We start from the raw sequence: 23575 nt of genomic DNA on the forward strand, positions 1-23575 counted from the left end.
CGGAAAGAAAAACTATTTCGTCACATTCACCGACGATTCATCTGGGTGGTGTGAGCTTAAATTCCTCAGTCACAAGAGTGAAGCAATGGGTGAATTTGAAAATTTCAGAGCACTTGTGAGCACGCAGCTGGAGACCAAAATCAAAGTCCTACAAACAGATAACGGAAAGGAGTACGACAATAAAAGTTTCCACGCATTACTCAAGAAGCACGGAATAATGCGAAGATTGACAGCTGCCTGCAATCCACAGCAGAACGGAGTTTCTGAGATGCGTAACATAACACTGATAGACACAGCAAGGTGTCTCTTGATAGGGTCAGGATTATCAGCAACGTTCTGGGCAGAGGCTGTCAATACAGCGAATTACGTCCGTAATAGAACATCTTCTAAAAGCTTAACAGAAAGACGCCATACAAAGCTTGGTTCGGGAAGCCTCCAGATGTGTCATACTTCAGACGCTTCGGTAGTGAAGAGTTCGCAAAGGACATTTCACAAAGTTTAGGAAAAATCGAGCCGCGAGCAGAAGAAGGAATTTTCTTGGGATACAGCGCGGAATCCAAAGCATACCGTGTTTGGCTGAGGGATAAAAGGAAGGTTAACACATCTAGGGATGTCATTTTCTTGGAGGAAACTACGATCCGTTCGACCGTGGGTTCCAAGGATTTTCGTCCGAAAGAATTTCTTCAGAAAAAATCGTCAAGTGATTCTGACGAAACAGAATGTGACGAAACTGTTATTAAAGATGATCTTTGCAACAATCGAGGCTCTGACCATCCATTCATCGATGATGTACAAGTGACTCTCAACGATGAGGGTGGCTAGGATGAAAAAAGTTCTTCCGAAGACGAGGATTTCCTTGGATTCAATGTTCCAGCTCCTGTGTATGCAGCAAGACGAGGTAGGCCACGTAAAGTGCGCACTGAACGACCTGGTAGGCCACGGAAAAACTACGGGACAGCAGGTAACGACAGCGAGATTGATAACGATTTCATTTTCCTAACCGAAATTCCGGTCACTCGTGCATTGGCCAGTCAAGAGTCAAATGAATGGATGACAGCCATGGCAAATGAAGTGATTTCGATTCTCCTAAGGGATACACTGGATCTATTCGGTAAGTCAAAGGAATCGGATGTGATAGGTAGTCGTTTCGTACTACGTAATAAATATGGCACGAACGGTGTTTTAGAAAAAAGAGAAGCCAGAATCGTGGCAAAAGGCTACTTTAGCATCCTTTTAACAGCAAGGATTTCCACGAGACGTATGCGCCAGTCGCGCGTCTATGGTCTATACGAGTAACGATCGCACTCGCAATGCAGAAAGGAAAGCTCATTAGACAATATGATGTGGCGACGGCGTACCTTAATGGCAAGTTGGAGGAAGAAGTTTTTATGGAAGCGCCGGAAAGGCTGAAAGAAGTTCTCCATTACATCATCAACAAGAAGCGCAACCAGGATGAATCGTTCAACAGAGCCAAAGCCATGTTGAAGGAACTGAGACGAGGCGATAAGGTTTGTCACATGAAGAAAGCTCTTTACGGTTTTAATCAAGCTGGTCGAGCTTGGTACAAACGATTGGATGGAGAATTACGGTCTTTAGGAGCAAAACCAACAAAAACGGATCCCTGCATCTACATGATAAGTGAAAAGGGAGAATTAATGATAATTGTCATTTATGTAGATGACATTCTGTTCATGTGCAAGGATTTAAAAAGAATCTCGGATTTTGGACAGAAAGTGGCAGATGTTTTTGAAATGAAGGAAATCGGCGAACTTAAACGTTGTCAAAGGTGACAAATGGTTAGATTCAGATGGCGAAAGACCACCCTTATCGTGAATTAATTGGATGCCTACTGTACTTGTCAGTGGCAACGCGTCCAGATTTAGCTCACACGGCAAGTGTGTTGAGTCAATTTAATGATTGCTTCAACAAAGCTCATTGGAACGCAGCAAAGCGAGTACTTCGATATTTGAAGGGCACTGACGATCATGGGATTTTCTACGGACATGAGGAGAGTCCTCTGATGGGCTTCGTGGACGCATTTTGGGGAGGATCCATAGATGATAGGCGTTCCTTTACCGGATACTCATTTATGATAAATAAAGCAGTAATATCCTGGGATTCAAGAAAACAGCGTACTGTTGCTCTGTCAACAACAGAAGTAGAGTACATGTCCATGAGCGAGGCAGCCAAGGAGGCCATTCATCTTCAACTTTTTCTGATGGAACTCAGGATGACAGATGTCAAATCAACAAAACTGTTTGTTGATAACTGCAGTGCACAAAAATTGGCAACCAATCCGGTTTATCATCCACGATCAAAACACATTGATATACGTCATCATTTTGTTCGAGAAATGGTAGCATCGGGTCAAGTAGTCTTGGAGCACGTGGCATCTGACATCATAGGAGCTGACGTCCTGACCAAGGCTCTAACCAGGCCTAAACATGAAGAATGTCTTCGTTTACTGGGACTATCTAAAGTGTAAATTATTTATCCAGAGGTTGCCTCAAGGGCAAGTGTTGTATTTGTTAATTCAAATGTGTTCCAACCTCTGCGTTTGTTTATCGCGTACGACGTTTCTTTGTTTTGTCACGTCAAAACCTACTAAACGATTTAGTTGATTCATAACTATTGTGCAAGACCTTTTGTATCTTTTGATCTCCAATTATATTGTTCTTCACTCGCAAATGCTGTGTTTATTTCTATGTGCTAGTTTCCCTGAATATTGCTAACAATTATGAAAGATTTCACACAAATTTCCAGACCTAATATAAACTTTACACGCTTTAAAAGGTTTCAAAAAATTCACCAAGATTAAAGCATTTTCATGTGTTAAAAGTATTACAACAGATTTCTAAAAGATTTCACAAATATTTCAAAAAATTGATCGGGTTTTGTAAATATCTTAAAGAGTTTCACAAAAAATTCAATTTTGCTACAATTTTAAAAGCTTAAAAAAAATTCACATAAATTTTAAGATCTATCATAGAATTTACACGCTTTAAAAGATTTCAAGAAACCCACAAAGATTTTAATCTATTTATAGAATTGCACAAATATTAAAAATATTTTTATGTTTTAAAATGATTAATACAAACTTCTAAAATATTTCATAAATAATTTAAAGAATTTATCAGGCTTTTTACATATTTCTAATAATTTCACAAATAATTTTATTTTGCAAGAATTTAAACAGATTACAAAAGATTTCACACAAATTTCAAGATATAACAGAGACTTTACACGCCTTAAAAGATTTCAGGAAATTCACAAAGATTTTAATCTATTTATTGGATCCCACAAATATTACAAATATTTTTATGTTTTAAGATTATTAAAACAGATTTCTAAAATACTTCACAAATATTTCAAAGAATTGATCGGGCTTATTAAATATTTCTAAAAATTTGACCAAGATTTCAAGTTCGCTATAATTTTAAAAGATTAAAAAGGTTTCACATACATTTCGAGATCTAACATAGACTTTACGCGCTTTAGAAGATTTCAAGAAATTCACAAAGATTTTAATATGTTTAAAGCATTGTACAAAGATTTAACATATTTTCATGTTTTAAAATTATTACAAAAGATTTCTAATGATTTGACAACTTTTTTAAAGAATTGATCGAGTTTTGTAAATATCTCTAAAAGTTTCAAAAAGAATGCAATTTTGCAACGATTTTAAAAGATTAAAAAAGATTTCACATAAATTTCAAGATCTACCATAGAATTTACACTCTTTAAAAGATCTCAAGAAATTCACAAAGATTTTAATCTATTTAAAGGATTGCACAAAGGTTTAAAATATTTTCAGGTTTTTAAATTATTACAACAGATTTCTAAAAGATTTCACAACTTTTTCAAAGAATTGATCGGATTTTGTAAATATCTCTAAAAGTTTATACATTAAAATTAGACGCCAAAAAATTTTACAATTCTAATTTGAAATGTAAAAGATTAAATTAGTGTTAAATACTTTAAACTCCAAATGAATTAAAAGTATGCAAATATTTTTAACTTTCTGTTCCGTATATTCTGTTATAATTGGCAGAATATATTAAAAACATAGCATACTAATATAGTGAAATTAAATCTTTGAAAAAATAAAAACATGGTCGTGTTTAACAAAAAAGAATATATAATTATATTTTCACTTTAAGTATACATTAAAGAACGCTAATTAGCATTAGTGCGTCAGGGTTGCAAAATAATGCTCCGAATGCTCCTGCGAGCTGTTCTCTCTGCTAGCGCACATCTGTCGCAATCCTCGGAAAACCCGAGACGAGAAACGAGGAAGGACACCACGAGAGGAGCAAGAATGAGACGAGACAAAACGAGACGAGAAATACCGAGACAAGCGGGTATGTCTCGTTCCGCCTTGTCTCGTTCCTCGGGATTTCTCGCTCCGCGGCAACAATAACGGGAACATTCACACCAGACTGAACAGTCTCACCTGGAATACCTGGGAGTTGATAGGGCCCTTGCTGCGGTCTTTCCTGTTTTAAATCAAAAGAAGAAACTAGGATCTGAGTTAATATTTTCGTTTCAAACTAAATAATTATTTAATAAAGGAACGGAAAAAAATAATGCAAAAACTGTATTGTATATTCTTTTAATCGTTATCATGCGATTCGTTACTTACAAAGCAAGTAATATGCGATCTTTTCCGAAATTGTGTGTGTGTGTTTTTATAGCCCGGTACATCGATACGCTATGCAATAATGCATTAATACATGATGTAATATTAATAATACATAAGTAATAGGATGTTCATAGACAACAACTTTATACACGTCTTACTAATTTTTGCGTATCATTTAACTTCATTGTTTTAAAATCAAGCGCAAACTTAATGCGCTTACAAATATTGTTATGTATATTATCTAGTGTTAAGAAATTATCTAAATCGAAGTATGTAGCGAAGTTTTTAAAAAAGCAATATTACGAAAAGTTTAACAGTTTTTACAATATTTTACGCCATTTTTTGAATAGTAAATTCTTCGATTTCATTAATTTCTGAACAAATTTTATACATATATTTATACATATAATTCTGTCTTCGTTCGTTTATATTTATAATGTAACATGATCGTTAGATGCGTATGTACAAACATATGTACAGACTATTTTTAAGTTAATTTTAATAATACCCCTAAGTTCCCCACCCAACCACTTTGCTTACTAATTGATTCCAGTTTACCACGAATTTCCCCCTCCCCTACCTTCCATTAATCATACATCTACGGTTTTTAATCCGAATATAAGTTATTACTTGAAGCAATTAAGTGTGACGGACTGATAACATTTTCTAAACAAGATTTTTCGAGCATATCCATTTATCTGTGCAATTTACTAAAAATACTACAAGTCAAGATTTTCGTTCATCTTTCTATTTCAGCAGACTCTAAGTATAGGCACTTATATAACTGTCGGGAACTAAATAATTAATGGTTCTTAAAGATCACTTATTGTTACCGGTAAAAGACACGTACAGCATAAGACACAACGTGACTGAGTATTTTCAGGAAGCGAAACCTATACGTTCAAATACAACCCCTACTCTGTTGCTCTGCATCCTGAAATTCCCGATTCTCCTGAAAATAATTTAGACCGCAGTAAATATACGTAATCGGTACCTAACTATCATCATAACTTTTTGATAGGAGAAGGTTTTGAAGGCTCGTTTCAGTAATTCGTTTTTACTGAATATAACCATGATGACTAGGAAAATTAGGAATTCCATGACACTGTTTTAGTTTACATTATTGTATAAAAAAGGTTCCAACTTTCCGATAGTGTCGAGAATGTTACAAATGTTATATTCTTTATTGAATTGGTAGATGATATACAGTCGGTTAAATAAGAGCATAATCACGATTACTAGCGATCGGTAAATGCGAATGCTGTAATTTTGTTTCACATAGAGGTCAGTATAGTCCTTCATGATTTATGAAAGAGAATCAGCTGACTGTTCTTTTTAATACGAACCGAGCATTTTTCGAAAATGTGTTCCGCATACGCTTCGCGCTTAGAAGCAGTCTTGTTGTGCTCGCAACAGTGACCACGCTCTTATTTAACCGACTGTATGTCGTATTGTTCAAAGCGCTTGAAAAGTTTTCTTATCTTTAGAGGAAGAATAACAATCACCTACTTAAACATTGTAAACACAGGGCCTTGGAAGTTCGACGATAGTAATAAAACCATTAAACGATCTAGATTTATTTGGAAAATAGTAGTTTCTTCTTAGTGTAAAGCTAAGAAACATTGCTTACCGAACCAGGGTAACGGCTTTATTAGTCTTTAGAAATGCAGACCAGCTGCTCGGTGTCTCCCGCACCCTAGTTTCGAAGTAAAGGATAAAAAAAGATGTTCAGACTTGTTTAGACATCGAGATTGGACATCATGTGCTTTCCTATGCACACAAATTTTATATTATTTTGATTACAAAAGTTCCAGCAGTTACGAATAACGACGTGGTATAGAACATAAAAAATATGTAAAAAATTGTTCGTATTTCTTGCAGTAATCTTATGCTTTTTAACCCGAATTTGATAACATAATCTCTACAGCTAAAGACTTAAAAGTCTCATTTTTAATTATGTAGATCTACAGGTTCCATCTCGTATCATGTTTATATATTAAAATGTATTCACTTTTTTTTACAAATTTGTAGAACTTTTTAAACTCGAGCTTTCATAATTGTAATACAACCAATACTGGGTTAAATAATATTTACTACTGCATATATGTGATCAAGAAGCAACAAAAACTAATAAATTAAGGAACAATAATAGCGTTTGCTAACTTATCCTGCATTTATAAATATCGAATTTACCTTTCCCAATTCTATTTCTTTTTAACCAGTGTTATCCGCTGTAAGAATTTTCCTGAACACATCGACGTCGGTTACACTTCAACGCCCAAAACCCTATCAACAACGTATTCATATCGCTTAGGCTCATCACCGCTGGGCTCGTCAGATTTAGAACTTTCAATGATTTGATTGCTTTCGGGCCCGAGAACGGTTGGACATGACTTACCTTTCGCATTCCGCGTAATATTCACATTGTTCGTTACTGTTGTTGTGTCGTCTATTGTCCCATCTCCGTTACTAACCGCGGAAGTAAATTTTTTCGAAACTGCACTACTTTGCGCAATACTCTTAATTCCTATACTACTGCTTCCACTAACTGGATTGGATGGCAAGCAATTTTGTGCACTACAATTATGAACGCCGAGTTTTCCTGCGCCCAAAACTGATTGGCTATTCGCTGGGTCAGAGAAATGCCTTCTGTGCAATATTGTTCCCGTAGAAGAAGAAACTGGAACAGCCCATTCAGTCAGAGACTCTTCGGGAGGAAGTACAGGTACATTCAAGTTTACGCGAGTGAAAAACGCCATCTTTTCTCTGAAAATAAAGGTTTTATATATAGAAAATCGCAAAGAAAAGTGAATGTATAATAATAAAGTACGTTGGATTCATTCAAGGTCTTTTTTAAACTGTAAATCAGAGTACGTCAACCTGTATATAACGATCATTACTGATCAAGCTGTTGCCTGCGTTGGTGTGAATGTGGCGCCGTAGTAGGGATTGAGAGCGTACTTCTTTGTCAAAAACTTTGTTACTTATGGTGTGCATTTTTTTTAAATAGTTGACAACCCCTGCAGGGTTGTCAGGTTGACGAGGGGCAGGTGGTTCGAAAACTTTAGACTCTTTAAAAGGGTCGATTCTATGTAGTCATTGAATATGAAGCTTTTCTTCAAAACTCATGCACTTGTGCTCTTCTAAGAGATATTTTGATCTATAATTAAGTATTAACACATGCCAACATAACAAATGTACACTTTGGGATCTCAGCTTTCAGGGAAAAGAATTTAATTGTGATGTGATTGTGATTCCTTAATTATAAATTTAAAAATTCTCTGATTACAGAACAAATTCAGGAGTTCAATTGTTTTAAACTTCGGACAATCAAAATTTAGAAAATTAAACATTGTACTTTCGCAAAATGGAGACAATGCTGGAAAGAAGTGTGCTTTCTACTGATTAGAAGTAGGTACTTAAATTTATAAAGGTTTACAATATTTAAAATTCTTCAATTTTGATTCATGAAAATGGCAGTTACATTTTTTCGTACAGTAATCTCATTTTTTATTAAAAAAAGCTATTCAATCATTTTGAATATCATGTGATACTACATGATATAATACTGATTAATAATTCGTATCATCTTGAAAATTTCTATAACTACAATATAAAGTTATAGTTTTGAATGTGCAATTCTAAAGCGGTTTAAGTCTTGAGACCTTGAAAAGCAAGTTTTTTTTACTTCAAAAGCTTAAATTAGAAAATAATTTATTTAAAATTTCGTTACTTTTTGGAGGTTTTCAGTCTAATAAATTTCATGGTGTTGTTTCACAATGTTCCATATTTTGACTACTTCATGCTTGATCTTGCTATAGTAATGGAACTTAGTTGCATAGGTTATCTGCAAATTTTGTTTAATTGGACAATCAATGTCGATGATGTAGACTCTTCTTCCGCCTACTTTCTCATGCATCACGATGTCGGGTCGATTGCCTCGAATATAGTGATCCATCTGGATATTAATATCCCTATATAAGACGTAATTTTCGTTTTATAAAACGAGTACTGGAATTTGTCTATAGAAAGACATCCATTCTGTTAAAGAGTCTCCGATATATGGTAGGTTGTTGATAATGTTGACGTAGATTGCCCGCTACATCATTATGTCTGTGCGTATATTATCTCTGAGCCATTTCGCGAAAACCATCAATAATGTGCTCGCTGGGTTCGTTAATATCTCCACATAATCGGCACCTGCCAATCACGTTTTGATCTAACGCATGCTTGCGATCTGCTTTTGCAAATAGGACGCCCTTTTTAGCCAAATATTATATCTCTCACTATCCACTTCATGCTGATCTAACGTGTTGGAATACTCACCGTGGATGGTGTTTTGTCTCCATTGCGTTTCTAATCCCGATAAGACTTCTGCCCTGATTTTCAAGAGCTCATTTAAAAGCAAATTCGAGGGCTTAGAATCGAGATCCACTTTACAGGTGGTGTTGTAAAGCGCAACATTTTGTTTGCTGCTAAAATAGTCTCACAACTGCATAACTTGTGACATGCACAATTTCTTGATATCTACAGCGTTCCTGCCCCCTCGATATCATAGTAAAACTATCTTTTGAATCATCAAATTAGTTTCAAGTATGCGGCATATCATCATTTCAATACGGGTAGTTCTGTTCAACCTTCTAAGGTCGGTGTTCGACAATTTCACAAGCCCAAAAGAGTACGTGACGACAGGAGTGTCATAGATGTTGATTGCCCTGATTTTGTTTGTAGAGTTGAGAGAACTCTTCAGAACTAATCTGATTCTTGCAGTAAATGCACTCATTAGGCTCATCTGAACTATCGTATCCTGAATACTTTTAGATTCAAAAATACCTAGGTATTTACATAAATCGTCCTCAGCCATGGCCTCGGTGTCCTCATCCACGTTCTCTAGTTCTGCGGTCCCTAAATCTCCTCCGATTAAATGCACTGTTGTGCAATTATCTAGTCCGGACTCCATGTGGATGTCATTGGAAAACTGCTTTGTGACATCGATCATTTTATGCAGTTTCTGGTTCGAACTAGCGTGTAGTTTCAGGTCATCCATGTATAGAATATGGGTTAATTGATTACTGTCCTCATTATCATGTATTCTGAACCCATGAGACACGCTATTTAGTATTTTGCTCAATGGGTTCAACGCTAAACACAATCACGATGCACGGGAGAAGTCTCCTGGAAAGATAACCGTCGCAATGCGCACTGACCTAGTTATACTTGGCTGTCCATGATTAAAATTCTGGATCCTTGTACCGTAAAGCAACATCGAATGACTTAGAAAGTCGTCGATTATGCGTGGGCAGATTTTGTAACTTTGTAAACCTTCAAGCAAATAGGGATGTGGTACGGAAGGGACCGCTGGCTTGTAGTCAACGTATGCCATATGTGCAAGTTTCTTTGGTGTTTGCATGCTTGTGTTATGGCAACAGCATCTACGGTAACTAGATCTTTACTGACTCGTGAGTTTTCACAACATCTTTTTCGTTTTTTTTTTTTTTTGCAAGGATTCCATTCTCACCGCAATGAGAATATACCTTCTCTGCAATGATAGTTGTAAGGCACTTTTAATTATAGAAAGACAGGTGCTCATGACCTGGTACTTCGCAACTAAATGCGGTCGCGAAACGGGGCAAGTGCTTAATAGATTTATTATTGATTATTTTCTTATTATACCATAATACAAATCCCTGTCAGGGTAGGTGTAACTCACTCGGTTCTAGCCACATTAAGTGAGGAAGCGAATTTTAAGAGAAGGTATACATTTTTAGATCATTCAAGAATTCTTGTGTTGCTTTTTTAAATAACACGTTCGTTCCACAACCCTTCTACGACACAGGTCGCTGATCAATCTCTCTTGGAATAACCTCAGGTGAAGAGATTCACGAAATCACTATGTGTAGAGAATCACAAAAAATACACAAAGTTACTCATAATCCTAGAGTAACATCTACATTCTTTACTCGAATCACATACCCACTAAGTAAAGCTCCCCACGCGGGCCCATTAGTATTCAAGGTATGTTTCAGACGTTCCTCACTCCGATGACACTTTTCATCACATGTTTCTTATACAGGGTGCCCTAGGAATTCTGTCGTTCCTTGTAATGGCGGATAGAAAACAAAATTCAAATCGAAAAGTCCCAACATATTTTTAGGTCCGTTGCGTATTTTTAGTACTGGTACAGGGCATTGACATCACATGTAGATCAACAGTTAGCTGCAAGTGTGTGTGTGTGCGACCCCGAAAAGCAGTATCTCCTATCGAAGTAACTTCAACTTGCTTCAACCATTCAAATAAAAACAAAAAACAAGTGATCAATCAATTCTTTTATTTAAAAATGTATCCGCTCACCACATTTTGAAGAATCTAATCTATATTTCCATTTTTTCCACGCACAGAATTTTGGTGGGCCAATATTTTATCTGAAATATGTTTAAATGAATTAATTGATTTTCGTACAGTTATTTTACGTTTCAATCAAACTTGAGACCGTCCGATTCAAACAGACACACATTCTCAATTGCAATTTTTAATGTTCCTATAAATGTGTTGAGACTTTTCAAATTTATTTTTTTTCCGCCTTTACAAGGAACGAAAATACTCCTGGGACACCCTGTAGAATATTTTTCTCTACACTTTCCAGTCCTAGCATACAAATTGCACTTCATGCACGTCGATATATCTTCTCATGCAAGCTCGTATGTTTCTATGACTTTTTATATCTTGTCGCTTTAGAGTCTCCTTCTCACATTCCCACCATTCTTTTCTCGGTTTGCGTCTGTTACCTAACCTAAAATTTCTTCACTTTGAGCGTTTTTAATTCAAAATCCTTCAATGCATATATATTTTAAAATTTTAAAAGCTTTTGATTATTAATTATTGCTTGACAACTTTTTAAACTCCTAATATTTGAAAACTTGTTGAATAATGGAGTTTTAAACTCTTTATAATTTTTATTTTAGGAAATAAAATTTCAGGGACGTGAAGAAAGCAGTATATTATACAGCCAGTATAATATAATAGAAGAGAATAAAGCGGGAACTTACTTAAAAGAAATAATGTCAGGTTTCCCCTTTCCAGCCTTTGTTTTTCTCAATTTGTAGATCTCCTTTGAAGTCTTTTTTAGCATCTTCTCGACTTTTTTATCCTCGGCGCTTTTTCCATTTTTTCCGCTTTCAGCTTGTGCCATTAACACCTGGAATTTGTGATCCTCCAGCAACCACGTCGCCAAATCCGTGTCTCCCTTTTCACGAGCTTGCTCCAATCTCTGTTTTAAATCTCTCAGTCTATTTAACTCATCATGGAGGTTATTTAATCTGGCGTGCTGAGCTTGAAGATCGAGCTCAAGATCTAAAGATGTTCTTGCGGTGGGTGGTAGATGATTTGACTTCTTTGATGTCGCCTTACAACTAAGGGCAGATGAAGGACGACGCCAGCGAAGAGATCGTCTTTCAACAGAATTCCGCTGGAACGGCCCACCCCTTCGGTAAAGCGGCATACTGCTATCACTGTCGCTGCGATTTAGCTGTAAATAGAGATACAATATGGCAGGTTAGCAGGACTTTTGCCATTTTGTTATCTTTAATTAGAAATGTCATAATATGCGGTTGACCTACCCGACAGATGTAATGATTTCTGCTGACTGCTGCGCTAGGTGAGAAGGTTTGACTTCTCTTGATGACGATGGAATTTTTATCATCGTTAATAGGCACAATTCCAGCTGCAGAAAGCTTTCTGTGCTTTCCTTGTTCTGGGATGAAGATGCACTCAGTATTGGTTTCCTTGTCCTGAGTTTCACTAGCTTGATCGGGTTGGTCCTCGTCTTCCTCCTGAAACATAATCACTACATTAAGCAAAAGGTACTAAGATATAGGAATAGATAAACAAACATCGTAGAAACACACGCTGTATACATTTCAATCAGGGAATCTTTTTTCTTTCAACTAATATTATCTATTATGTAAGTTGTAGAAAATAGACCGAAAAATCTTGTATGTACCTCATGTTCCAAAACATCTTCGAGAACATTGTCCTCGATGAACTCTACAATAATTCCATCCTCATCACTGTCATCGCTACCGCTATCGCTGTCTCCACACTCATCTTCTTCTTCTGGACTTCTCAAGCAATTTGCGAGTTCCTCCAGCCTCAGAGAAACCGCAGTCTGTATCTCGTCGCATCCTTGATTCCTCGTCAAGGTCGAAGTCTGAGAGCTGATAATAGTGCTCTCGTCACTGCTTTCTTCTTTTGTATTTTGAGATTGAACGCCTCGATACATTGATATATCAGATTCTTGTTTATGGTGTTTCACATGCTTGGAACCGGGGGAAACACTGATGCTGCTGCTAGCGCACTCTGGAGTGGAAGGTTGCATAAATCGGAAGGAGAGTATGTTATACCACTTTACGCTTGGCGTCTCGGGACTGAAATCTGCTAGAGACACTTGAGCCGATCCCTGAAATTATTAATTTATAAATGTAATGCAATACAAAAAGCGTCATAAATTTATTTTACTGCTGCAAATTGTTCTTGATCCAAAAAAGTCCAACAAACATAGGACAAGAAATTCCAATGGTTTGTGTAACAAAATATTGTACGAAATTGACGCAAATTATTTCCACAAAAAATGTTTGAAATTGACATATATTTCAATTATATCTAAGTGGTCTATAAAAATTTTAATTTAATAATTGCATACCAAGCACTCCTCAGATTCTCCTCCATTGCACCAAACATTCACTTGTAACGTTTTCGTGTATAATTTATTTAGCGGCACTGCTATGGGAAATGTTTCTCCAAACGTCGGCTTTCGCAAATCAGTAACCAGTTTCGTACAGCACATATGATTTACAGGCGGCTGCATCGGAAGTAAAGCTGCTTTGATATATCTAGATAATAAAGAACGACGCTTGCATTAAAATATTGTACCAAAATATGAGGTTAGGGGCATTTCGAATCTATAAATCAGAGGACGATAAACAACGTATATACGAGTTGAATAAGAGCAAAATAAGATATTTACTGTCCAATATTGTCAAGCAGGAACTTTAAAACAACTATAGAATAACAGTGGCAAACAAAATTGAATTGAATCGTTACACAATGCTCGTGAAGCCTCGCATTTCCGGCCACTGGCCTAAAGATCTCATCATTGAATTCCATTTAAAGATACGTCAGATTTATTCTATATATTTACGAAGTATATAAATTATTAGTCATTATTATTTACGAGTTGAAGTCTTCAAATTTTTAAATAAATCTGTTTTTATACTTACACTTGTGAATTTTCAGGGATAAAGAGGGCAACTAAATTCCTTGCACGTTCAATGCCGATGTGAAGAAGGCCGTCACTAACACAATACCTGCAAAATTATATATTTTTAGTGGTGATAGAATTAATCGCTTTATACGAAGAAACAAATATATTAAAACAAGGCATGTTTTTATAATATCATATAAAAGCTCACCTCAGCTTAATTTGCACTTGAGCAGTTTCAAGATTCATATCTCCAAGAACCAGAGGATCGATGCCAAGCAGTTCGGACAGTCGTCTTCTGTTCGACACTTCGAAAACACCAGAGTCACCGGCAACACTTTCGTCAGACACTGCTGCAGAAACAGACCTTGTATTAGTTCCAGAACTACTGGCTCTAGATCTGATGCCTATGGATGGTGGTGTCTCGCTAATTGGCGAAAGGGGAGGTTCTTGAGGCAAGGACAGTGCCGGCCTTCCGAGACCACTTCCTTGCGACATGTTTCCAGACAGCATTTCTACATGAGGTTGTGGGCTAATTTTTAATTGCTCGGAACTAACCGAAATTTCTTGAATAGTTTGCTGGCTTAAGCGCAGTTCTGCAAGCTTGTCTTCCAGTTGGTTGCGGTCAAACTGCTGCGAGGCAGCAGAAGAGACACACAACCTTTGCTGTTGCCTTCTTTGCATCTCTATTTGTTCATATGCTGGAGGAGGACCCATTGGTGCATTTTCATAAAGTGGAGACACCGGTGGACTTACACTTGATAAACTGGACCTCGGTGAAAGGCTAGGCTGTGATCTACCGGGCGATGGAGTGCCAAAGTTTCCTGGGTTGGTATCTGATCCTTTGAGTAATCTTTCTGCCCTCCTGTGAACGTCTACCATATCAACTAGTCTTTCCTGCTGAGCTGGTCCGAGACATTGCGGACCGCCGTAGATGTCAGTGAAACTCAGCCCAGAACTAAGAGAACCCTTGCTACTTGTTGTACTCAAACTACCAAGACTGGAACTACTACTAACTGACAAAGTGCTTGCACTAAGAGTTTTTAATTGACCCTCAAGCATAGCCATAGATCGCAAAGCATCTCTTAATTGTTGCAGCAGCAGGTTCTTCTCCTCGTGAAGTCTAACACGATCTGTGATTGTTTTATTCGAGAGCTCCAGGGCATTGTTCAGATCTTGCTCCAGACGTTTTATCTCGCACTGGATCTTGATCATATCCTGTTGAGTTCTGGTCCGCGGCGTGATGCTTCTAAGTTCTCTAAGAAGCTGCTCCTTCTCTTGGAACAATATTAGCTTGTCCTTATCACTTTCAGTTTGCCCTGGAGTCACCTTTTCTTCCAAGTCAGCCAGTTGTTGTTGTATGTGTTGAATTCGCTTGCGTGCCTCGTCGTACTGCAATCGCATACGAGCCATCTCGGCTAATCTTGTTCCAATAGGTACGAGTTCACCCGAAAGGTCGGTTTGAGAGGCTGTGCTCAATTTTTCTTGAGGCAGACTTAGTGTACTCGCATCGGGACTACCCTCACACAACTGCAACCTCGTTAACTCATCCTTCAATTGAGCAAGTGACTGCATCAACTCAGCCTTTTCTTTTTCTCCTGAACTCAAAGACTTTTGAATGTTCCTCAGTTCCGTCATGATTGCTTGCGCCTCCGTAATATTATAACAACCACCATTGTACGTACTGAGCTTTTGTTCAACGCTGGAAACAAAAAAAAAAGGGCATTTAGTTATAAATTATGAAATTGTATAAAGAAATTAGTAATGAGTTTTTTCTGATTAAAGTCTTTTCACTTTTATTTATTAAGGGCACCGGTTCTAGTTAAGTAAATTAACAACTTTTGACAAGCAATAATTTTGTATAACAAATTAAAAGCTTATAAAATTTAACTAAAACTGCTTACTAATTGAACATACTTGGAAAAATACATGAACAGATTCTATACCTCGTCAAGGTGTCGACTCCACGTTGCGTGCAATTCATCTCTGCTCGAATCTGCTCTAGTTCTCTTTTCAGTCTCGAAACTCGACTTCTTGCGAGCGCCACATCCGATTTGAGCAAATCTGGATCGTATTTGGTGCTCAGTGAACTCGAACTAGAACACACTTTTAAAAATCCACATGATCCCTCAATATTCTGCAAAGTCCTGTATTTTTCAAGTGCAGCAGTTCAATAATGAATTTGTACACCAATTTTGTTTAGGAATTAGAAAATATATATCTAAATCTGCCGGAGCTTTAACTCCCCATAAAATCTTGTGATGGATATCAGATTTTATTACATTTGATCGGAATGAAACCCTGAATACTATGCTAACACTAATGAAAATGACGATCCATCAAATTGATAAATAAGTACTGCTTCTTAGTTATTCAAATCTACTCACAACTGGTTCGAGAGGCGCCGAGTGTATTTAGGGCATTGTTTAAGTGATTGTATTCATCTTGGGCTAGACACAATCTTTGCTGCTTAACGTCATAGATTTCCTTCTTCGCCTGAAACATGAACAAGACAAAATGTTTGTGGAATATTCAAAATGATTTTTCTTGATTCTCAGGAGTATTTGTAATTTTAATTAAATATATTATTAGGCAAGTTTTCCGGAAGGCTTAACAAGACAGCTGTCATGACATGGTCCTTTACTTTTAGAGTGAAAATTTTAGTTCTAAAATATCCAGTCCAACATTCGTATACACTGAAAAAAAGGATTACTGGTACCAAGTGAATTTTACTTCCCTGAAGTAAGTGAAAGTTCTGTTTATTTTCAAAGAAAAATGTATTAGAGGCAAATAAATACGACCTGTTGGTCGAAGAAAATGTTTCTTTGAACCAAAGAAATATTAATTTAAGACAAAAATATACATTTTACACTATTTTATACTATATACTATTTATACATATATATAATACTATATATATTTTAAGGCGGAAAACTGTATTTAAACCTCCCCATAAATGCTCCATTGCTATAAATGCATGAACCCTTTGTGACAACGAAATATACTGTAATTTAATCAATATTATTTTTAATTAAATTATTATTTCTTTGATTTAAATAAACCTAAATTCTTCACTCAAGTATGGGAAAATTATTGATTCAAATGTGTCCCGAATCAGTTCAAAGAATCGAACTCTTTGAATCAAATATATATTTCTTTGACTCACAAGTCACATTTCAACGAATCTAAACCTTCTAAATTAAGGAAATCATTTTCTTAAATGTAAGAAATATGTATTTCAATCAAGAAAATATAGCCAAAGAATTTATTTTTTTAGATCAACAAAAGATATATGCCTAGTTTAAATAAAAATTACTTCTGTTAAAGAATATTTTCTTGATGCTAAGAAATAGGATTCAAATAAATGCATTTACTTGGTGCTAAGAATTATTTTTTTCATTGAGGTATAAAAACAGAACACATCGACCTAAGTCCAAATTCCTTCAATTGTTTGCTGTATGATTTTTTGAAGCAAAACTTTATATTCTTACAGAAATTAAATATAATGTTGGGTCGAATAAGTTTACGATTGTTTAGAGGAAACTGTACGAGAGTAGACCACTTTTAAGAGTAGGTAATTTGAATTGATTAAAATAAGCAAAAAATTGTTCTTCAAACTTTAACGACAATAAGAAATTTTATCCATATATGAGAAGGAATCAATTTCAGAGATAAAAAAACTGATTTTGATAGTTTCCCCAAAGTCAAAATTGCACTGCACGCAAAAATGGCATCAAAGTTTGTGCCAAAATGTCTTTTTAAATACAAAAGTCTTAAGAACATGTATATACATATCATTATCTCAACAATAAATGCTTTAGTATTTTTCGGAATATTTAGAAAAGAAATAACCATTGATTCATACAAAAAGATTATTATCTTCTTCCTTATTACTCATATTGGTAGAAAATTGCGGATAAATAAAAGTATAAGAGTGCAAAGCTTTCATACTAACATTGTTTCAGTAAAATTAAATCCCAATAGTTTGAAAAAGTGTTATTTATTAGTCTCATGACCCCTTGTAGAAATACTGTTTTACAATGAACTGCAATAAATAATCTTGAATACCATAGTTTAATCAAATGTGAAGTTGAATACTATGAACATTGTTCATATTCATCGTATCCGTATATACGCTGGCAAATCATAGAAATTTATCCGTTAATCAGTGAAAGTTTACTGATAAACAGCAAATTTTCGCTGATCCAGGAGTATATATGCGCTGATTCAAATTAGCGGTTTACTTATATCGCTGATTCAGGTTTAGAGAGTAGATAATAATTTCTGCTATTGATTTAAATATTTTTAAAAATATGTATAGAACATTTAAAATGTCAATTATAGAGGAGAGGTAAAATCGTTCAAATGTTGAAAAAGTAAAGCAACTTTCATGTTTTTCTCTTTTTTTTAACACATTCAACTTTATAAATAGTAATTGAAAATCTTTTTCAATCAACCATCAGTGAAAATCGAGATTAATTAAAAAAATTAAAATCGAAGCACCTCTTCAAAAATAAACATTAAAATAACATTAAAGTAACTAGGATTTACAGGCAGGCGTATACTTTTTTCAGCTTGAAAGTGGTTTTCCAAATTATATAAAAAAAAAAAAAGAAAAACATGGTAGTCGCTTCATTTGTTTAAGATTTGAACGATTTAAAAATTTTTAATAGAAGTGTAAAGCATTCCGTAAAATGTCTATATTTTAAAAAATTTCTGTAATGTAAAGTATAATTTAGGGCTGATATCTTGAATTTATCAAAAAATCAGGGTTTTAGGAGCTTCAAAATCAACCTTACCATTTTAAAAAATTTTTTACAACAGTTTAGAGTATCAAGGATATTGTTACAAAGAATTCTTAGTAACGATGACATTTTTTCAACAAAGTTTTAGAAAATCCAAATATCGGGATTTGGCTGCGCACCCTAATATACACGTTAGTTGAAAAAATGCTAAAAATGTTCGTATAAATCAGCCTTCAAGTATTACGAATCAAGTATGGCGTAAACAGGTGATACATGAGAATCAACATTATTAAAAATATTTATCAATTTTCACATTCAACAATATTTTTATCATTAATGTATTTTTAAATTCTTTAAAATATCTGAAAATCCTTGAAATCTTTAATTTTGAAATCAAATAGTGTAAACGTATGAGATTTTTAAGGTATCTCAAAATTTAATATCTATTTAATAGCATGCAATTTTCATGATTTAAATAACTTAGCTTCATACAGGAAAGACAGCCATCGCTTAAACGTTAATACAAATTAAGTTGAGAGACAAATATTGAAGAATAACCATTTCATATCGAAAAAAATTAAAAGTAAGATGGTTCAACATTGTATATTATCATATGAAAAATAAATTAAAAGCATTATTGAGGCAACTTTGCCCCGCGATTTAAAAGTCTGTGGTCAAGCGAAGTACTTTAAAAAAGTTTAAAATATATAATATATTATCTTATCTATTTTGTTAAATGAAAAAATTATCTCTTATAGTGGGAGCCTCTTTATGAAACAAAAAACATCTGAATATCCTTTATTTTTATAAATTAAATAATTTTAAATAATGGTTTCTAGAGTAAAAAATGATAATGATAGAGTTGATCAAAACGTAAATTAACTTTTCTTGATTAAATTTTTTTTTTTTTGAATTAGATGAAATGAATGATCAAAAACATTTGAGGCGGTAAATCCGCATCTGTAACACTGGTAGCATCTTCGGATGGAGGTACCAAAAAAAAGAGGTAGAAGATCGCATTGCGAGATCAGCGACCGTGCGCGCGCGATCACTGGACTAAACAGACGCAGGACTGACACGTTTCCTATACAATAACCAATGCACCTTAAGCCTTCCGAACCAGAAAGACAGCACCAATCACGGATCACATATATTAAAATGCACATTATTCAAAGCTCAAGGCCAACACGTAACATCTTAACTATACAACTGAACACACTGACATGTGGAACCTACGTATTCACAATAATAGTATGCGGTAGCGTCGTTATCATCACGGCGGTAGCACTGCTCCCAGTAAAAACGTTGTATCTGCTCGTCATTTTCATAGTCATTGTGATAACACATTCTCATCTGATACTGAGACACAACGTTCTCATAGATCTGCTCAGGTTGTTGGTGATGTTGTTGTTGCTTTTGGTACTGGTATTGGTACTGATAGTGATGTTGCTGATGATACTGAGGTTTATTTTGATAGCATTGATATTGTCGAGACTGACAATGTTTGTATTGTTGATATTTCAGATGCTGTAGTTGATATTTCTGATGATGTTGCTGTTGCAGCTGCAGGTGCTGAGCGTAGCTCTGATTATAATTGTCAACATAAGTACGATACTGTTGCGCCGGTACGAGTACACAGAGGGTGTACTGTCGGTCCATGCCGGTATGCTGGGACGGATCTTCCTCCCTCGGCTCCAAGGATCACCTCATCTTCACAAAGGTCTCCGCCAGACTGATCGGTTACGGGCCCGAAATTCCAATCCCCACTTCTGGAGCTCAATTTTTAAGGGATCCCCTTTTTCCCATTTTGCCTCTCATTCTTCGGTCTTGCACGGCCGGCCTGTTGGCTATTCCTCCTCCCCCTACTCTTTCTCCTTCCCCAGTCCTCCAATGCTCTCTCTCCACCTCTCTACCATCCCTTTTGCTCAATTCTTCAAGATCGTCCACTCTTGGACCCCGCTCGCCACCGCGGCCGCTCTTCTTCCACAGCGTAAAAAGGCGGGCCTCGTCCCGGCATCCGCAGGAACGTATCTACGAGTCCGGAACGGACCCAGTTACCATTTATTTTCAATGCAAATTCCTTCTTTAATGAAGACTCTATCTAGGTTTCATATTGTTACAGAAAATCATGTCGATTTAATCATTACTTACGACCACACAAAACTTACTGTACTCTGACCAAGAGAAGTGTTTCCCATAGATTTTTGGTCGCTGAATGCGAATACCAAAGGAAAATATTTCTATTGCGTCAAGGTCTTGATAAAATCGGTATTTTTTACTTTTTTTCAAATGAAGTAGGCAATGATCCTGACATTCTAGGGACTTCTAGTAGGACTCTAGTTAAAGGTTGGGCCTTGTACTTTAAAATAATTGTGATGAAAAAAATATTTTCATTGCCTATCTTGAGCGGTAACAGGTTTTTTCTGTATGCGCGTTCGTTCACCACTCCTTACTACGCCACACCGTCCGGATGGTAAGGAGTGTGAGCGAGCGCGCCCGTAACAAAAACCTGTTACCACTAAAGATAGGCGACGGCAAGATTTTTTCAATATAATTATCTTAAAGTAAAAGATTCAATATTTAATTTGAGCCCTATTAGAATTCTCTAGAACGTGATGTTCACCTCCTGAGATGTCCAAAATCGCGTTTACTTTTAATCAAATTTTACATAATAGATTCCGATTCAGATTCAACGATCAAAGTCTATAACAAATATCTACTCTTGGTCCCGTTGCACTTAATAAATAGTTTTTCAGTGTTGTTTAATTAATAGTCTGCATATTCATCTTCATTAAAATGTATGTCATCTCAAAACAAATATTTGGTAAACGTTAAAAGTAGATATATGAATTCTTAAGCAATTACAGCTTATGTGTATATAGGATATTGATCTCTCATTCGCTTATTGGCATAACGAGTGAGAGCTTAGGGCACCTTAAGGTCAGATTTCGATCCTGTCATGATTCCGCCACGGATGGTAGTAGAACCGACCTTGAGTCCCGCATTATGCCCCGTCCTTGTTGGAATTTCTGGGCTCATGCACCCATCAGCATGTCTCCCATCATCTACGTCCTACGCAGCCGAGAGGAACCTCGTCTCTCACTCTCTTGCTTTTAAAAGAAGAGACCCATTGGGGTCCCGTGCGCATACTTCTCGGTCCTTTATTATTGTTAGACTCAGATGCTATCACGCAAGTTGCTTTGGCCTCGCAGAAAATATTCACGCTGAAAATAGAGCTCGATCAATGGATTATGCGTACGACTTGACGTACTTAACATGTAAAGGATATTAAGATGTTAGATGAAATTCTCGATCAAATGAGGCTTTTAAAAAATTAGAAATCCTAGTTAGTTCCGGAAACTAATAAGTTATAGCGCCTTAATTTTGACTGAAAAGAAAAAAACTGAGATTATAATTATGTATTTAGGACTTTTTAGGTTAAAAATCATCTTCAATAAATTTAGTAAGTCGTAATCTTGAAACATTAGCATCTAGAGTCTAGAACGAAATTGTAGAAGTAGTTTTAATAACGAAAGCTAGACGCCATTAGCGGCGATACCATACAACATTACGAGCGGAAACTCTGATCCAGATTTTTAAGCTCATAGAATTTCATGAAGAAAAATTTCAATTCTTTTACTTTGTGACATTTTAATGCAGTTTAGTGGTCATGCACAAAATAATGATACGTTTAGGGGGGGGGGGGGCTGCCGAAGTATCATACTCCATAATAAGACCAATGGAAAAAGTATCAAGCAGGGGGGCAGAAGTTTGTGAAAAATGTATCACGTATTTTATAAATAGCCCTTTATATGTTTATCAGTTTATATAAAATTCTAACTAAAAAATTGCAAAAACACATAAGTTTTTATTCATTAAAGGTAGGAGGGTGAGGGGTGGGGTGGGGGTCCAAACTCCATGGTCCACAAAATCGCGTATCACCGCTGATGTAAGATTCACCAAACATAATAGGAAGAACCGTGCTTGACATATCGCAATTAACTATAAACGCATTCCGGTCTAGGTCTAGACGTCTAGTTCAGCTCGCAGCGAATGAGCGAGAAAGATAAAAGCTTAGAGAACGACGAAGGAAAGCAAGCGAAAAGAAGGCAGATGAGCAATGAAGGTACAGAAGGCCTCATAACGTATAAGCGGCTGCGATTTATACCGTTCGACTCGGTAACCGAATACCTAACTCCTACCCGACTCCTGAATGCTGATGTTGAATTCCAGAGTCAAACAAGTCCAAGACTTGTTCTCGCGGATGGAACCTTGATTTTCCCTCCAGGGATGTTTATAATTTATCAGATATGAGGAGTTGATCACCCGACATTCCTGCCGTATACCATATTTCAAGAGCGTTCAAAGAATTAAAAGGAGTTCCATAGAATTTCACGAAAGTTGAAAGATTTTCATGAATATCAAAAGGATACAAAAATTTTCCAACGGATTAAAACTGAGGGCTTGACAATTTCATCGATTGGGTACACTGTTAAAAACGACTGATGGAAGTTTCAATCACATTCGAGTGAAGTTTTACGTAATCAACGCTATTGATATTTAAATTACGTTTATACGAAAATTCAAACACATACGTTATTGAAAAACCAAATCTTGTCAGGAAAAAGTGTTATGTATTTTTTGAAAGGCTCCTAACCTCTAATTCTGCAGTTTACAGCGTATTGCATTTAGCTACAGAGAAAGTTGGAAACAAACTACTAGAGAGAATAATCACATAGTTTGGAGGTTATATATGTTCATGTACATTCAAATACACGCGATTAAATTTTGATTCAGGTTAGTGTTTGAGTTATACTTCAGTTACGTTTCTACTTGAAAAGGTGAGTGCATTTTCAAGAAATCTCTAATGGTGTATATACAATACACCTACATCTAACTTCAAAGTACTTTGGGATATTTCAATAATTTCGG

The 23575-nt window shown here is 35.9% G+C and overlaps 1 protein-coding gene across 5 annotated transcripts in view; it reads right to left on the reverse strand.

Annotated features, from left to right (window-relative positions):
• Positions 1–4596: 4596 nt before the first annotated feature.
• LOC117177547 (protein kibra) overlaps positions 4597–23575 on the reverse strand; it is a 441495-nt gene continuing 422516 nt past the window's right edge. For all 5 annotated transcript variants that reach the window (XM_033368343.1, XM_033368341.1, XM_033368338.1 and 2 more), the window contains exons 5-13: positions 16286–16394; positions 15845–16004; positions 14110–15600; positions 13918–14004; positions 13341–13530; positions 12642–13097; positions 12259–12471; positions 11689–12167; positions 4597–7408 (exon numbers count right to left, since the gene is read on the reverse strand). In XM_033368343.1, coding sequence (XP_033224234.1) covers positions 6907–7408; positions 11689–12167; positions 12259–12471; positions 12642–13097; positions 13341–13530; positions 13918–14004; positions 14110–15600; positions 15845–16004; positions 16286–16394 — 3687 coding nt within the window. In that variant the 3' untranslated portion in view covers positions 4597–6906. The remainder of the gene's footprint in view (positions 7409–11688; positions 12168–12258; positions 12472–12641; positions 13098–13340; positions 13531–13917; positions 14005–14109; positions 15601–15844; positions 16005–16285; positions 16395–23575) is intronic.

This window comes from Belonocnema kinseyi, chromosome 7, assembly GCF_010883055.1.
Source record: "Belonocnema kinseyi isolate 2016_QV_RU_SX_M_011 chromosome 7, B_treatae_v1, whole genome shotgun sequence".
NCBI classification, from domain to species: Eukaryota; Metazoa; Arthropoda; class Insecta; order Hymenoptera; family Cynipidae; genus Belonocnema; species Belonocnema kinseyi.